General features: G+C 49.4%; 1 protein-coding gene across 1 annotated transcript; it reads left to right on the top strand.

Moving 5' to 3' along the window:
- The first annotated feature begins 1,585 nt into the window (after positions 1 to 1,585).
- On the top strand, positions 1,586 to 8,484 carry LOC120690750 (hydroxyacylglutathione hydrolase cytoplasmic-like). Its single transcript, XM_039973541.1, has 8 exons — positions 1,586 to 1,853; positions 1,952 to 2,074; positions 4,973 to 5,134; positions 6,689 to 6,767; positions 6,846 to 6,959; positions 7,808 to 7,984; positions 8,180 to 8,249; positions 8,330 to 8,484. Exons 1-8 carry the CDS (start codon positions 1,621 to 1,623, stop codon positions 8,362 to 8,364), a joined length of 993 nt encoding a protein of 330 aa, XP_039829475.1. The 5' UTR covers positions 1,586 to 1,620; the 3' UTR covers positions 8,365 to 8,484.
- The last annotated feature ends 9,307 nt before the right edge of the window (positions 8,485 to 17,791 follow it).

Below are 17,791 nucleotides of genomic sequence, written 5' to 3' on the forward strand. Positions count from 1 at the left end.
TTTTAATGTTCTTAATAGCAAAACGTTCTTCTCAGCAACGTCACGACCGCACGTGCACCGGCCTCGCCCACGGCCTCGGCCCGGCGAGACGAGTGAGCGCGCGTGTGGTTCACCGACCTCTTCTTACCGGCTTCATAAGTGGTTATACGAATTCCATCCTTTAAGTCGGTTGAGATCTTTCTCAAATCCCGGTACGGAATTAAGCAATTGATTCCCTAGCATTTAATAGTGGATTTTAAATTCTTTTATTGTATTGATTAGAATAAATGGGCCAAGCCCATGATTCCAACAGAGAGGTGTTGCGAATGTTTCGGTGAGTGAGTTCGACCCCATCGGGTAGCAAGAGGCTCGCAGACATACACGAGAGATTGAAGCAGCATATTTCGAGATTGCAGAAGTTATCGCAAGTGTATCATGTCGCATAGGAGTACCTCTGAACAAAAGTTGCATTAGTGAGACACACATGTGACATGACACTAAACCTAAATCTGCTAATAAGCATCCAGGCTCTCGCTTGGTTCTCGGATGGGAACATGACGTTGTAGTGTAGTGGCAAACCAAACTTTACAAAGAGAAGCTCGAGGGCATATGGATCTTCACATTGAAAGGACTCGAACCCGAGAACACACAAAAGAACTAAAGAAGAATGGGAGATACTCCTGAATACCATCTGCAGAAGTCGGCGGTCTTATGGGCCTTGCGCCGAATTTATCTTTAGAGTACATGTGTTACTTCTTGCTCACGGACGGTGTGGATAGTTATCCTTTTTTCACACATGACACCAACATGTTCTTGCCACCTAACCCAATTCTGATTAGAAAAGAAAGTTTCCTCTTCCCCTTCACGTTCTTCTTTTTAAAAAAGTTCCATGTCCCTATACGGTATCTCTCTAATCTCACACTCATTTTTGCTAGGTTCTAGCCAGGCAATTTATATTTGAAAATCTTCACAAAAAACTTTTAGGAGAAGATCTTACAAAATTCCTTTGAAAAACTTTCCTCAGTTGTTATCACATTTTCTTGAAAAAGTTTCTGCATAATGTTTTTAAATCTTTTGAAAGACTGTTGAAACATTTCTTAAATTTTTATTTAATCTTCTGGACGGAACTTTTGCAGTATTTCCTCAACACGTTCAAAACAATTTCGACTCGTGATGCCAAATTTATCTGTTTTATGCGAACTGAGCGTAACTTAGATGGTAAGGTCCTTGTGGTGAAACCTATTCATCAGGGTTCGAGCTCTCGACTCGGCAATGGTGTTCGCATTTTTCTGAATTTATTCCAGAATTTAACCACTGCTATTCTTTCAGTGGTAGGCGATGTGCCTGCTGATAGCGAGGCGCCAGTGGCGACTTCGTCAATTAGAGGATCTGCCAGCTCAGTCTCTCGAAAGTGCTCATTGGGGTAGGATTGCGTGCGTGTATTTATAGGGATGAGTGTGCGTGTATTTGTGGCATTTGTGTTTGTATTGTGTTTCGAAAAAATGATCTGGTATATTTGACAATTCTTCGATTATAGATTAGAAAAAGAAAAGAAAATGGGGGAGTACGCTAATTGCAGAAGATATAGCAACATAGCATTGGGCTGGGCCGTTTCACCGCGGCAGGCCTGGCGGGGCTGGGATGACGACCGTCGGACCTGGGAGACAGAGACGACGGCCCCCCTCCGCTGCCGGCAGCGGTCGGCTTCGTCTCCTTCCTCCATTTCTTAAAGGTAAACCTTCTATATCCATCCACTTCCTCCTCGGTGGTTCGCTTCGGTCTCCAGAGATTTCGCTTGAAGAGAAGAAACCCAAGAGGAATCCGCAGATGAAGATAATTCCTGTACCTTGCCTGGAGGACAACTATGCCTACCTGTACGAATCTGCCTGCGTCGCTTGTTTGCCCTATTCGTTCAGCGATTAGTTTGAAGTCATTAGTTCTTGATTGCTACCTGTTTTATTTTCTTTCCAAGAATCGTGGACGAGAGCACCAAGAAGGCGGTGGCCGTTGACCCGGTGGAGCCGGAGAAGGTTCTCAAGGCGGCCAGCGAGGTCGGCGCCTACGTCGACTGCGTCCTCACCACCCACCACCACTGGTATACCATCGCCTCCTAGTCGTGTGTCCAGCTCTTTTGGGGCTTCAGTACTTGGCTGTTTACTAATGTTAGAACATCCTTCTTCTTGCTTCCCATAGTTGTTGAACATCTTGTTATGAGTTGGGTCACAAAAGGGCCTCTCATTAAACATTATTTGCTAGCTATTAGGTCAGGCTACTGCCACTGGTCCATTCTAAATTGATCTGGTTATTACATAATTGCTGCAAGGGTTTGCTGACTGCGATATGCACATAGGAATTCAATAGATGGACCTTGCCAACTTGAGATTTTCTATTCTCAGTTTAATTGCTACATGGACCCACCAAGTAGAACAGAACTATGTGAGATACTGCAGTGATTATCATTTTCTGGTAATGAAGTTCACAAAGTATTTGATATTGTTAACACGTCCTTGCAAAGAAAAAAGGAAAAAGGACACTGAGGTCTCGGCCCGTCTCGGGGCAAAATGCAGCTTCTTGTTCACTGCTATGTCTCCATATCGGAGAGTGCAATTTTAATAAATGAAGAAACTGGCTTCCAGTGTCCTGACTGTAAGTGTGGCTGATTATGAAATGAAAGTTGTCGACATATATGAAGTGTGCTTTACGCCTGCTAATGGGGACAAACCCACCCCACTCCCGCCCCTACCCATTGTCAGAGGAGGTCTGCACCCACCCCGCCCCAACCCAAATATTTAATCACCCGCCCCAACCCTATCCAGATACTTGATTATTACACCCGCCCCAACCCGCCCCAACTAGCCAAACTTCCATAAAAACACCTTACAGTATGCTGCGCACTCAAATCTCTGCAACAAACAGAGCTAGCGAATAGCGATCCATAGCAGAAAAACAACGGCAACATTAAACATCCTGCTTATGGCTACCTGGGAAAAGCAGAAGGAAATCACAGCCAGTAACATCATTCAGTTGTAATGGTTGCACACAATTCAAGCGTCCACTTAAAATCACACACAATCAAAGACACATGCGACTGTTAGATCGTTTCAGGAACATATAATGGTGCAAAATTAGAGCTTGTACAGCCACAGAAATCCAGTGAAAAAGACATCTCCTCTGTATCGCTTCCTAGATCATCAGCTTCTTCTCAGCAAATCGCCATCCCCAGCCAGCTTGATCGACTGTACTCTACTGAGTGCTTTGACTTCTTGATGAGCTTCTACAATCCCTCCCAGCTATATTAGTCTTTGGCTTACCAAAACATATTGTAAATTCATATAATCAAAATCTTTATAATTGAGTAATCAATAAGGAATCAAATTACATTACAAGCTATATTGCATAAATGGCATGTAATTCATATTGGTAGTAGACAATACAAAGCCTGATATCCAGAACAATCATTACAAGCACAGAAGAAACAAACACACAAAAATTATTCTGTACAAATGCTTGGACAAGTTTGCTCAGCATAATTTCCAGGTAACGCACAAGAACGGTTCAGCACTTCAACTATACTGCTTACAATACTTTGGTCGGTCTTTGGAATGTCAAAAATTTAGCAATACGATGAAATAAAAGATGGGATATTAGTTTTGTTTTGGTCAGGAAGAACACATCATAGTCTTGCAAACGTATATATGGTAGTTTTTTCATGAGGGTAATGTAGAGAGGGGAGCCCAAAAATGTATGTCTATCATGACCGGTGCAGTGGCATGTGGAAAAGAAAAGGAAAATCTAACCAGATGATGATTATATTATTCCTTTTGTTTTGTGATGCGTACGTATCCACACGCTTATTATTTTGGGTTCATATAATTTCATCCTCAAGTTAGTTTATTTGGGCAATTGCTACTAGTGCATACTGAATTACTGATGGGCCATGGCAGTTCGCAGTTGCCTCCGCCACTTTATCGAGCTCGGATTAGGGGTCGATTAATACCTCTGGGGGCGATGCTGTTGGAAGCCATGGCCGCGCCGCCGACCTGCAGTCCGATCGGATCCCAAAATAAACAGCTGAGATTAGGGGTCGGGGTGCTCGATTTCGCACGACAGGAGGAAGGGGGCGGGCATACCTTGGGGGGAGGGGGGTGCTCGTCGCCGGGGAAGAGCTGGCGAGCCCAGTCGTCGCCAGCTCCTTGTCAGCCGGCAGCCGGGCAGTGGCCAGCCGGCAGCCTGGCGGTGGCCAGCTCCTTGTCGATCTACTGCTCCACCATCACCATCATATCAAGAAGCAGAAAGAGAAGGGGAAGGAGAAGGAGATGACGTGAAGGAGAAGATGGGGGAGCAGATCTGGAGGAAAAGCACTTGGATCTGCTACCGGCGTTGGAGGAGACGACGTTGGAGTCTGGAGCGGAGGCGCAGCGACGACGGCAGCGAGCTGGCGGCGGCGGTGCTCGTGAGGGAGCCGCTCGTGAGATGGGAGCACAGGAACCCAACCCGCTTTTTTTTTAACCCAACCCACCCCGACCTGTGAGTTCATAGGACTCGTTTTCACCTAGTTAGACACAGTCCATTATGGAACCCGCCCCAAAAAACCCGTTTCGCCCAAACCCATTAGCAGGCGTAGTGTGCTTGGGCCTGGTTGTTTTTCTGCTGTTACAGTAGTCTGTTTTCAGTATAAATTTACAAGATGCTGTTTAGATTTCTGGCATCATCTTGTTCACTCCTATGTGATGTAACCTCTAGTGCGAAGTGGACTTATGTGATTCTTTCATCTCTTTAATGGAACAAGGGATTTCTCCTGCTCACAATTAAATATCCCACTGAAATCTCAGGTAGGTAGGGAAAAAAGGTCAATGCTTTAAAAATAATTACCATGTGTCAGAACATGCAAAGTACTAGATGTGAACTAAAAATGAACAGATGTTGGTGAACTTCATTGGCAATTGACTACTATATAACTAATAAACGGTCCAACTGAATTTTGTGCTTCTAGGGATCATGCTGGTGGCAATGAGAAGATGAGGCTGCAGGTGCCAGGGATAAAGGTCTTTGGAGGATCCCTGGACAATGTGAAAGGCTGCACTGATCAGGTGGAGAATGGAACAAAATTGTCACTTGGGAGGGACATTGAGATACTATGCCTACACACTCCTTGGTATGCTATTAACTACAATGCTCTCTTGTCTTGTAAGTTTCAGTTCCCTGTTTTATGATATAACTAGTGTGTGTTTTTAGTATCATAGAAACAGTCACCTCCTGAGTAAGGACGATTTATTTACAAAAAAAGTCATAGCTGCCAAATAAGAGCCCTTTGAAATTGTGAATTTAGTATAACACTCAGTTCCAAGTCCACTTTAAGAAACATTATGCCTTTCTACATTGGAGGCTCTTTTATATCTAAGGAACCTGCATGCTGCTGAGGAGTGGCACAAACACGTCATGAATGTTACTTAAAAGACTTAGTTGAGCTCATTGATAAATCCTCACTTGAATTATCTGTAAGCATTTTATATGGGGTTAATTAGATCCATGACATTATAATTATCCGAGTTCAATGATCTGCCATTACAATTCGTCATATTAGAATCATGCCATTACAATTTTACAACTCTTCCAAACACACCATTACTTGCCCCTTCGCTGTGTTTCTAAAAAATTTTGGACCAAAATGCCCGCCGGTCTTCTTCCTCTAATCCTCTCTCTCCATGGCATCCGGATCTCCAATGGCCGCCCGTTGCTAGCTCTCATGGCGGGGAGGTTACGCTCTCGCATGGCTGTCGCTGTGGACGCCCGCACGTTGCTGGAAGGCGTCTTGCGCGCGCTGTGCCCCGCCCCCGCGCATCTGCAGCGCCACCGCGCTGCTCCCAAGCACCTGCGCCGCGCCGCGTCCCAGCCAGCTCGCATGCCGCTTCGCCGGCCACGCGTGCGCCGCACCCCACACCGGTGGCCCCGCCCCCGCGTTGCTGCAGCGCCGCCGCACGCTGCTCCCGAGCGCCTGCACCCCGCCGCGTCCCGGCCCGCCCGCATGCTGCCTCGCTGGCCACGCGCGGGCCGGACTCCGCACCGGTGGCCCCGCCCCTGCGCAGCGTTCCGGTCCGTCCGCCCTTAGCCTCGCCGGCCTCGTTGCCTAATCATTCAGCTCAGTCATCAACTCAAACAAATCTTCCCACCAGCCCCTGAGTCGCTCAAGCCTCGGCGCTACCGCTGGAGCCGTCCTCCGCCAGCGCCCGATGTGACGGCGACATGAACCAGTACGTGCACCGGCCACCTTTTACTAGTGCGCGCGGCATGGGGCCACAGGCCGCCCATGCCGGAGGGTGCGCCATCGACAATCACTGGGACGTCAGTTCGCCGGCCAATGTGAGCTCCACATGCGTTCCCAGCCCACCCGCATGCTAGCTAGCTGGCCGTGCCACTGGCTTCTTGCCCCGACGACACCGCACGCACCCGAAGTGATGAGAGATGGAGAGAGGATCAGAGGAAGAAGAAGACCAAGGACATTTTAGTCCAAATTTTTTCAAAAACACAGTGAAGGGGTAAGTAGTGGTGTGTTTGGAAGAATTGTAATGGCATGATTCCAATATGACGAATTGTAATGGCACATCAGTGAACTCGGATAATTGTAATAGCATGGATCCAATTAATCCTTTTATATATGGCTTGTCGATAATTTGATTTTCTGTTCCCTGTCATTTTCTTTCTTTAACAGTCACACAAAAGGTCATATTAGCTACTATGTTACTAGTAAAGAGGGGGGAGATCCAGCGGTATTCACTGGAGACACTTTGGTTAGTATATTCATCTGGCTTACACCGGTGGTTCCTTTCGACTTTGTATCCTAATCTTTTTCTTATAAAAAAATACAGTTCATTGCTGGTTGTGGAAGGTTTTTTGAGGGTACTGCAGAGCAAATGTACCAGTCCCTTATTGTTACACTGGGCTCACTGCCAAAGTCAACTCGAGTTTACTGTGGGCATGAGGTATGGCCTCTTGTTTTCAGATCGGATTCTTCCGGTCATCCCATAATGCTAGGCTTTCATTCTGGAGGAACCTGAGTGTCATGGAATCTGTATGGTATATAAATAACGATGTTCAGTATTTTTTATCGGTAATTGAAGGGCATGTACAGTTTTACACTTTTACTTTCATTTTATGTTTTGTTCTCTTAGGAGTAGGCAATTTCTACATTGTCCAATGATTTATAAGATGTCTTATATTGTAGTTTCTAGATTCTATAATGGCTCGATTGCTTTTTTAATGATTTGTGTTCCTCAGCGAAATCCGGTAGCAATGGCATAACATAATGAATTGATATTCTCATGAGCCTCCTTTTGTTCTCACTAATAGCAAAGAACTATAGATACAGCATATACGTTCATTAGTTGCTTGGCTTGTTGCCTTCCCATTTCGGTTCTAGCTTGATAACAGGTAGTTCCTGTTCTTTGTTATTCCCTTTGCTGAATTTTGAGATTTTGAACTTCACTTTTAAAATATGCTGGAAACTTCAGTGGTACATGCATCATAACAGCCGTACGAGCAGTGGCGGAGCCTGACGAGCTAACCGGGGGGGGGGGGGGGGGGGGGGATCCATGGCAATGTACTCTAAAAAATTAATGAACAGTAACCGTTTTACTGTTCATGCAGTGGGGATTTTCATTGGCCAGAGGGGGCCATGGCCCTCCTTGGCCACAATGAAGCTCCGCCAGTGCGTAGGAGAAGAAAATAACCAGGAATATTCGACCGTTTTGGTTATCATTTCTTAATATGGTCTACTTATTGGCTTGTTAGATTCATACCATGTTCTTACCTGTTGCATGGTAACTTCCAGTACACTGTGAAGAACCTAAAGTTCATGCTGACACTCGAGCCGGAGAACGAGATGATGAAACAGAAACTGGAATGGTCTGAAAAGCAGCGTGAAGCGAATCAGCCTACAGTTCCCTCAACTATAGGAGATGAGTTTGAGATCAATACGTTCATGCGTGTCGATCTACCAGAAATACAGGTGAATCTGCTTACCTGAAACTCTCAGTTTTCTTGTTCTGCCTCCCATGTTCATGTAAGGAAACAGGTAGCATCATGTAAAATTGAAGAATGCTTAGAAACTTATTTTGTTGCCAATCATAACCATTAGCGGCAGGAGTAAAAGATTCCTAGATTTGGACCAATTTCCTTATTTGGTTACCCTATCGATTTGCAGGGAAAGTGCAGTGCCAAGTCTCCAGTTGAAGCGCTGAGCGAGGTCAGGAAGATCAAAGATAACTGGAAAGGTTGATACCCATGCGGCTGCCACTCCTCTGTTGGACGGTCCGCCTCTCGAAGTGAGCTAATGCAGAAACCTTGCCTGTAGGTGGGAATGAGGTTTACTGCCGTGCAATGCTTTGATAGGTATGGCGTCGGGAAGGAGAAGACTCGTAATAAGCTCCGTGTTGATAAAAACAATAATCATTAAACTTATGAACTGTTTGTTTGCGAACAGTAATGCATGAACTATTTTATATCTGATCTGCTCCTCTGCCAAACCTGAAATATCTGAAAGCTCTCTGATGGGTAACTAGCCTACATTTGAAGTTCTTGGGTCGCTGATCAGTACTTCGTTTGGGTGTGATCACAGATCCATTTCAAAATAAAATATCGAAGCTAAATCATCAGATTATTGTGTTTCTTTCTTCAAGTTGAAGACACGAGATTCTGATCGACAGAGACAATTAAGGGCGGCAGCTATAACTGGCTTTTTATTCACGAAATTTTCTTCTTGCCGGCAGCACTCGACGACGTCGAAGGCTTCGACTTCAGCTTGAACGGCTGCCTTGACGAGCTCGCGAACTGGCCGAAGCTCAGCCGGCCGGGGACCAGCTTGGGCGCCGCGAACGGAGCGCGCGCGGCGGCCGATGGCACGCTCGCGCCGCTCTTCTGCCCGGTCTCGGCCGCTGCCGCTGCCACCGCGCCAGCCCTGGCGTCGTCGACAGCCTTGGTCGCTTGCCCCTCCTTTCTCGATGTCTCATCGCGACCGTCGTCGCCGAACATCTTCGCCGAGTTAAAACGCGCTTAATTAAGCGTAACTGTCATCATTTGAACATATCAGACGTATTAGCTTAATTAAGTATAACTTCACAGGCTGTTTCTAACCCACAGGCCAATCGAAACACACCAGAAGTCTCGCACGAAAGCGAGCGCAGAAAGTACCAGCATACACACCAGAAGTCTCGCACGAAAGCGAGCGCAGAAGGTACCAGCATGACAAAATCTTACAAAAATAGTAAATAATATTAAGACTTTTACAAAACAGCTTTACATTTAAAATTTCCAAAAGAGAAGATAACAGCAGAAGAGAATCTAACTTACAAAGCATTTTTACAAGAGAATAAACAAAAAAAACTAAATAAGTCGAGAACTACCGAGACGTGAAGACAAGGCATCACATCGAGCCCACCGATGTGAAACACAGTTAGCTCCTATATCTAAAATAGGGTAAACAACAAACCCTGAGCAACTAATACTCAGCAAGACTTATCCGGTCCGTGGATATAACTTAGCCCACATATCTAGGCATACAAGTCTTTTTGGCTGGTGGTTGATTTTTACAGAAAAAACACTAGAAGTGAGTCCTTATTTTCCCAGTTTTAGCTTCCAGTTATATTAATAAATTTACTATCCATCTAGGATTTGCAAAGCTACCACAAGCAAGGTGCGCAAATCATTAATTAAATAATATCAGCCCTCATTGCATCTCATCTCATTCTTATTCCATTTCCTTTCTACGATGTGACCAAGAGATCAAGGCTATCATAACTGCGAGACACGGTGAATCGATCCGATTTAACCTTACAATGTGGACCTAACCAACACGGCACGCAAAAGCCCCGTCGGACCCCACGCACCAACATTTCCCCTCCCTGTCTCGAACTACAGAACCGTCCCACCTGCATATAGTCAGCCGAGCCCTACGAGAGACCACCAAAAGTAAACATATGCATCCCAATTCTCCGCGGCCACTCGACTCGCCCTAAGGGGTGGGTAGAAGTTCTGTACTTTCGAAGTAAAGCAGTACTCGGCTTACCGGTTTCGACTGCCTCCTACTCCCGGCATGCTGCTAGTACAGTTCAATCCCCGATCAGCACAGCCGACAACGGAACGGTCCTTAATCAATACAGATGGGGCTACACCTTCCCCCATCCAGTCTCCCATACCATACCTTCCATCTTGAATATAATGATTCATATATTGTAATATAAAGACATCCTATATCTCGCGAGTGACAGAATTATCACTCGACTTCTAGCGAGCCCTATTAAGCATAGCAGTGCTAACGACCTATTCATACTAGTATAAGGCCCAGGAAAACCTAGAGGTCATGCAACTAAGGTTTTAAATAATTCCTAAACCTAATGCACAATTATTAGAGACATATATAGTGACATAATTTAAAATAGTAGGATGTGCACCAGGGCTTGCCTGAGGGTAACACTAAGTTAGTGTTAATATTAACAAGGCCTTGGGCCCTTCCGACCATTGGGCCGAGTATTCACGAATCCCCTCTCAATCCTGCTTCACCGATCCTGAGCTTCACGATCCATCTATAGTCGACATTCTCACCACGTATTCTATACGAATGCATATGAAATGTCAATTAATGTACATGCATATAAATAATGCGGATATAATTTCACAAACACGAAGCAACTATCGACCGAGTATAAACGCTACTATTCTCATATAATTACGACTGTCAGCCCTACTACTACCGGTCAGACCGGTATACCAAACCGGTCAGACCGGTCTGGCCTGTGTGCGACTCGAGATCAAAAATCTGGAGTATCCGGACGTATTCTCGGAGTATCCGGACTCCCAAGCCCGAAATATTCGGACATAAACTCGGAGTAGCTAAACCACTACAAACCCGGAATATCCGGGCAAATGGCCGGAGTCTCCGGACCCATACCGGTCAGACTGGTCCAAGCACCGGTCAGACCGGCTGGCCGAAAATAAACCCTAGCTAAGTCATATAACACTGGTTTAGCTCTCTAATTTAATTTAACCTGATTCTTCTTAATTGTAAACTATTCTTTAATTTCCAAATAAACCAACACATGAAGAATTCACTAACACCTTAACTATATTTTCTAGGCCAGAAACTTGTATAGTGGACTACACATGCCTAAACTAAACCACTGCCTCGGTTTCATAATTTTTGGACTAACAGATTTGCCGAAACTAATTAAATGAGTCTAAACACCACTTAAATTCTAGAGTTAAATACACCAGTGGCCCTCGAACTTGTCCTGAGGTGTCACTTAGGTCCGCGAACTCGCAAAATCGAAATCTGACACCCTGAACTTGTTAAGTTGTGCCACTTAGGTCCATACCACATGGTGCATATATTCATGCCACATGGCGCTATCTCAAGGGGTATGGACCTAAGTGGCACAACTTAACAAGTTCAGGGTGTCAGATTTCGATTTTGCGAGTTCGGGGACCTAAATGACACCTCAGGACACGTTCGAGGGCCGCTAGTGTATTTAACTCTAAACTCTACTATAGGCAAAAAAGACATTTTGCAAGAACAAATATTTTTCCCTTGTAGATACAGACGTAACCAATCTAACAAAACTAACTTTGTATTTTTACCATTTTTTCTTGATTTATTAGGCAACCTGCAAGTTTTCGCTGAAATAATAAAAAACAGAAACCAACCACCGGCGACTCCGGGTTTTACCCCAGATTCTCCGGACACAATGTCCGGAGTTTCCGGATAATTGTCCGGAGTTTCCGGGATCCCTAGTCCGGAGAATCCGGACGTATATCCAGAGTTTCCGGGTATACCTAAACAGTAGCCAACCTCGCGCACCCATGGTGAATGGCGGCGCGCGCGGTGCACGGAGCGGCGAAGAAAGGGCCGGGAAAGGGGTGGGGAAGGTGGAGGAGCTCACCAGGAATCCATTCCCATAGACGATTTGGGTGGAGGAGCACCGGAGAAGCGGATCGACGCGAAGAGGCGGAGCTCGGGCGGCGCTCCCATGGCGGTCGGCGGTAGGGCCATCGATTCCCGCCGGGGAAGGCTCGAGAAAGGCTCGTGGAGGTGCGGAACACGGTTGGAGAGGCTCTCGCGGAAGGAAATGGACGAACGGCGGCCGAAGATGGCCGGGGCGGTGAGAGCAGGGGCTCAGCTCGAGCTCGGGCTGAAGGGAGGAGCGAGAGCTGAATGAGAGAGATGAGGACGACAGCAGGCAGCTCGGGATAGGATAAGGACGTGGGCGGTCCGGAGTATCCGGGCACATCCCGGAGTATCCGATGTTGGCATTCCTCCTGTCGCCGCCGCGCCGCGAAACAGAGGACCGCCGAGGGGGTCAATGGTGAAGTCACCCCTCCGGCGATATCCAGGTAAGAACTTGGCACGCAGCACACGCACTACTTCACCCTCAAGCTCACTGACCCGCTCGCTTCACGAATTCACAAACACAGAGGACGAATTTGGGCTGGCGAGAGGAAGAAGATGAACAGAAACTCGGGGAAATTTCGTGCACGAATGCATGGCGCCGGACGCCGCTCTCCAATTCCACTCGCAAGGATCATCATCGGAGTACAACGGAGCTTTATAGCCCCAGGGACGCACCCAGGACCCACACTACTCACCATGATGCCGCCACCTCCACCACGGTCTAGCACGACGCGCTCCAACGCGTTCCCGCCGTGCCCGGAGATGCTGCGCCCAATGCGCCCGCTTCCAACGGTCTTCAACGGCCGCCATCATCCGCGCGATCAACACAGATCAAGCCTCCTTCAGCTGCCGCCCGATCGCTCGCACGATCACCTCCACCACGGTTCACGCGCACACACGCGCTCACCCGCGATCACACGCGTGCCACGGACTGGCTCGTGCACAGCCATCCGTGCACGACGCACGCACACGCACACGCAGCGCACACACGCTGAACAACACATGACACCCGCGCGCACAGCCCACGTGCTTGGCGCGCGCGCACACACACGAGCTCGCCGCCCGTGCACGCACGTACGCGCACGGCCGGCTCGCCACCACCGCTAGCTGCGACTACCTCGCGCTGGGTTTATTGCTAACAATCTCCCCCCTAAACCCAGTGCCGCCTACGCCGGATCCCAGCGCCGCCTGCGCCGGAATCTTTAGAGGAGAGCTCCTTCGGTCGGCTCCTCGCCGACATCTGCCATGGCCGCCATCACGACCTCCTTCTTTGGCTTGCGACAGTCACGCGCGAAATGGCCTCGCATGCCGCAATTGAAGCATTTGCCAATGCTCGACTTCGACTTGCGCCGCGCCTGCCATTCCTCCTCTGTGAGCAGAAGCCGCTCGCCGCCTTGACCACCGGGCGTTGCCTGTCCACCCGTCAGCTGAGCTTGCCGCCGCGATCGCTCGTCGAATGCCTTGAGCCGCCTGAGCGCCTCCTCGAACGGCATGGACGCCACGTCGCAAAACTGCTCGATGCCAGCCACCGTCGGATACAACCGGTCGGGCACGGTGTCGAGCAGCTTCTTGACCAGCGTTGCGTCATCGAGCGTCGATCCGAGGCTCGCGAAGCTCGCCTTCATCCCGCTGATCTTGCCGGCGTAGACGTCCAGCGCGTCGCCGTCCGCCATGATCAGGGAGTTGAATTCCCCTCTCAACGTGGTAAGGCGCGCTGTCCGCACACGATCCGCGCCCACGAATCGCGTCTTCAACGCCTCCCACACCTCCTTCGCCATGGGCTTGGTCGATACCTGCATCAAGATATCCTCGGGCAACGCTTGAAGAAGATTAGCCCGAGCCATCTTGTTCTTTCGCCCGTCGACCTCCGCGTCTGCCACCGGCGCCACTGCCTCCCACAGACCTTGAGCGTCGAGGATGGCCTCCATCTTGATCGACCATGCCGTGTAGCCCGACGGCGTTAGCACCGGATAGCTCACGGACCCGGACGTCGCCACCCGCTCGACCACCTGCTCGACGATGACCTCGCGCGTTCGCCTCCTCGGTGGAGATCGACCTCGTGAACGTTGACGTGGTGGAGTCGCCGAGCACGTCGGGGGTGATGACATCGCCGCAGAACCTCACTGGCTCTGATACCAATTGTTGGCGCTCCTCCTGTCGCCGTCGCGCCGCAAAACAGAGGACCGCCAAGGGGGTCAATGGTGAAGTCACCCTTCCGGCGATCTCCAGGCAAGAACTTGGCGCGCAGCACACACACACTACTTCACCCTCAAGCTCACCGACCCGCTCGCTTCACGAATTCACAAACACAGAGGACGAATTTGGGCTGGCGAGAGGAAGAAGATGAACAGTAACTCGGGAAAATTTCGCGCACGAACGCACAGCGCCGGACGCCGCTCTCCAATTCCACTCGCAAGGATCATAATCGGAGTACAACAGAGCTTTATAGCCCCAGGGACGCACCCACGACCCACACTGCTCACCACGACGCCGCCACCTCCGCCACGGGCGCGCACGACGCGCTCCAACGCGTTCCCGCCATGCCCGGAGATGCTGCGCCCAATGCGCCCACTTCCAACGGTCTTCAACGGCCGCCATCATCCGCGCGATCAACACGGATCAAGCCTCCTTCAGCTGCCGCCCGATCGCTCGCACGATCACCTCCCCCACGGTTCACGCGCACACACGCGCTCCCCGAGATCACACGCGCGCCACGGACTGACTCGTGCACAGCCATCCGTGCACGACGCACGCACACGCAGCGCACACACGCTGAACAACACATGACACCCGCGCGCCCACGCGCTTGGCGCGCACACACACGTGCACGTACGCGCACGGCCAGCTCGCCACCACCGCCAGCTGCGACTACCTGGCGCTGGGTTTATTGCTAACATCGGAGGTGTTACAGGCTCTGTCCAAGAACGCGGCGGGCGTGCCCATGAGCACGAAGAGCTTGAGCACCTCGTCCGTCTCCAGCTTGCACTCGGGTGCCGCCGCCAGGTCGCCGGCCGACGACGGCCGCGCTGGGATCGCCTCCGTGGCGGCGGCGGCGGCCAGGGGACGGGGCGACGGCGGCAGGAAGCCGGCGCTGGGAGAGAAGCCGCTCCAGCATTGCGGCGCGGGTCTGTGCCTGGCGCGCGATACGCATTCGAGCGTCCTGAACTCGGCGGCGACCCGCGCCTTGAGCCCCGCGTGCCGCACGAACCCGTGCAGGCTGTCGCGGTACGTGTGCTCCTGCGGCTGCTGAACAATTTGCACCAATTTCAGTTTGGATTTGAATTTGATCACGAGAAGTTGCGATCATGAAAGCCATTCAAATTCTCAAACTAGGCTTGAACGAATAAACTGATTTGGAACACAGGTGGCCAAGTGAGTCTTACAGTATTGACGGTAACCTGCCGGCCTTGGAAGACAGGCATCGCCATGGCTCGCCAGCCTTGATCGGCTCCGGCACCTTCGTTGTACGTCAGCCTCCTTCGCGGCACCACGCCGGCGCCGCCGACGCCCGCCGTCGTTGCTGCATCTCCGGCGAACCGCGTGTCAGCTACATTTAAGCGACAGAATGGAACAGAGCTGGCTTACGCCTCAATACCTTTCCTCGCCTTCTTTCCCGGCGGTGTGCCATTGATGATCTCCTTGGCGCGTCGCTGCCTCGTTTTCTGTTTCTCCGGAGTGTTGCCGCCGGCGCCGGTGCTGGCGCTCTCCTTCTTCCTCGTCTCGCCGGCGCTCCTCTTCCTCGGCGTGGCGGCGGACGGCTGCAGCGGCGGCGCAGCTGCGTGGCGCGAGGGGCCCCTGTTGCCCCCCTCTCTTCCCTCCGGCGTGATCGGCTGCTGCAGCTGGTCTAGGTGCCTCTGGCGCCATGCTGCGAGCTCCGTCACCGAGTACATCTGGTTGTTCTTCAGGGACATGAACACCTGCTTGGCTTGATCTAGCAGGGACATCGCCTGCATAGATCAAGGAAAAGTTGCTCCTGGCATAATGCAATGTGAAGGTACCGGTAGATAGTAACCACTGTGGCCATGCATGTTGGAGTGTGAACGATGAACCTCTCTGAAAGGCACGGTGTCCTGGCTGTTCATCGTTATTGCTCGCTGGAACACCATGTAAACATCGTTCTGCGATCTCGTCGAGAATGAAGATCATGAAACCAGAGGTAAAATCAACCCCAAGGATGCGACAAGAAACGGACCTCAAATTGCTCTAGTGCCGTGTACATGCCATCCTTGTTCTTCTGCCTTAATGTTGCAAAGTCGCCGGGCCTGCTCACTCGCTCTGTATAATCAGTCACCTGCAGTAACGCACTAATGTTTCAGTCTGTCGCTCTATCTACACAAATAGTTCAGATGCATCGCCTCACTTCTCACCTGGATGTCATCTGGCATCGCAAACAACTCATGCCGATCTCTCCTGAAAGAGATGAAGATACGTACATATGTATAAATCTTAACACTTAATAGGAAACAAGATGATGCCTGATGAACAAGCCAAAAGAAGAGAAAGCCCAAAGATTACAGCTCCAATTCGTCAAGGATGTACTCGATTATTTGCCCCACTGAGTTTTGGCTTGTCGAGTTATCTGAAACGAAATCATGAGAAAGAATTCACACGACTGCTACAGGCAGCACCACAATACTGAGGTGATAAAAGAAACACAAAACGTACTGCAATTAGGTGCGTCTGATGGCTGTTGGTGACTACATGAAGCTTCTCCCTGCAACTGCTGAAAAAGATCGCCCGGCAGATGAGAACCAGGAAGACGACATATGAAGAGTTCTACGCACGTATGAAGAGAGTTGGAACTTGGAAGCACCCAATGGCTGCCTACACAATTTACCTGGATTTCTTCATTCCTTTTTCTCTTCCCTCGCGCGCTGGAACCGGAAATGCTGTTCCGGATTATTTGCCAGGGATCAAGGAGGCAGACGCCGCCGGAGTCGCCGTCGTTCTTCTCCTCCTCCAGCTTCAACAATCTAGCGCTTCGCCTCTTCCCTTTTCCAGACATTTCTTCTTCCTTGCTGCTTAGAACAAAAACAAGGGACAGAGAGGGCTGAGCCTATGATGATGGCAATGCATCTGCATTGAACTTTTGTGCTCTTATGTTGCAAGATGGAAAATGATTCAATTTTACAGCTGGTAGCTCATGTATGTGAGTGTTTATCCTCAGATGGCCTCAGATGGATGGAACCTTTTACTGGGCTAGAGGGGCACCGGAATGCCATGATATTCTAGGCCTTTAAGACCTGCAGTTTTGGTGCGACAGATTATTATAGATAGGAGGAATGCAGCAAAAGCTAGCTGTGAGGAGTGATGACCCGGCGAGCTGAATGTGAGGAGTATCCCAAACATTAACTTTGGATATTGTGAGCATGCTTGTAAGAGCTTTTGTGAGCAGTTTTCTTCAACAAAATTGGAATCCTAGTAGACGTACTAGGCAAGAGTGACCACATCACCACATCATGTAGTATCCCAACGCGTCAGGGTAAGAAACAGTTGGCCTCATGGCAACAGCACACACGCAGCTGTGCACTAAGGTGTTACAGCAGGTTAAGGTCTGGTTTAACTCAAATTAAGAGGCCCTAAACCATCATGAATAACAACCATATCACTTGATACAATGCTTAGGTGGAATGATACTACACTGGGGTTTTACGTTGCATATAGTTGCCAATTTGGCATCTGTGTAGTATTGCAACACACGTTTTGCTGCAATGCTGACTTGCAGCTTTTGTTGAGCGGAATGAACTTGCACGCTTTTGCAAATCCAAAGAGAGCACAATCTTTTAGAAACAAAAACTGTTAACGGTTCTCTCTCTAAAAAGGACAAAAACTGTAACAATGTCTAACTGTATAGGCGTGTGGAAGCCAGGCTTG

This window comes from Panicum virgatum, chromosome 9N (assembly GCF_016808335.1).
Source record: "Panicum virgatum strain AP13 chromosome 9N, P.virgatum_v5, whole genome shotgun sequence".
Lineage (NCBI taxonomy): Eukaryota > Viridiplantae > Streptophyta > Magnoliopsida > Poales > Poaceae > Panicum > Panicum virgatum.

Bases quoted from the DNA above. Each gene is read 5' to 3' on its own strand.
- LOC120690750 (XM_039973541.1), top strand. From the start codon at position 1,621: ATGACGACCGTCGGACCTGGGAGACAGAGACGACGGCCCCCCTCCGCT. The intron at 6,768-6,845 runs GTTAGTATATTC...AAAAAAATACAG, and splicing joins TATTCACTGGAGACACTTTG to TTCATTGCTGGTTGTGGAAG. The intron at 8,250-8,329 runs GTTGATACCCAT...CCTTGCCTGTAG, and splicing joins GATCAAAGATAACTGGAAAG to GTGGGAATGAGGTTTACTGC.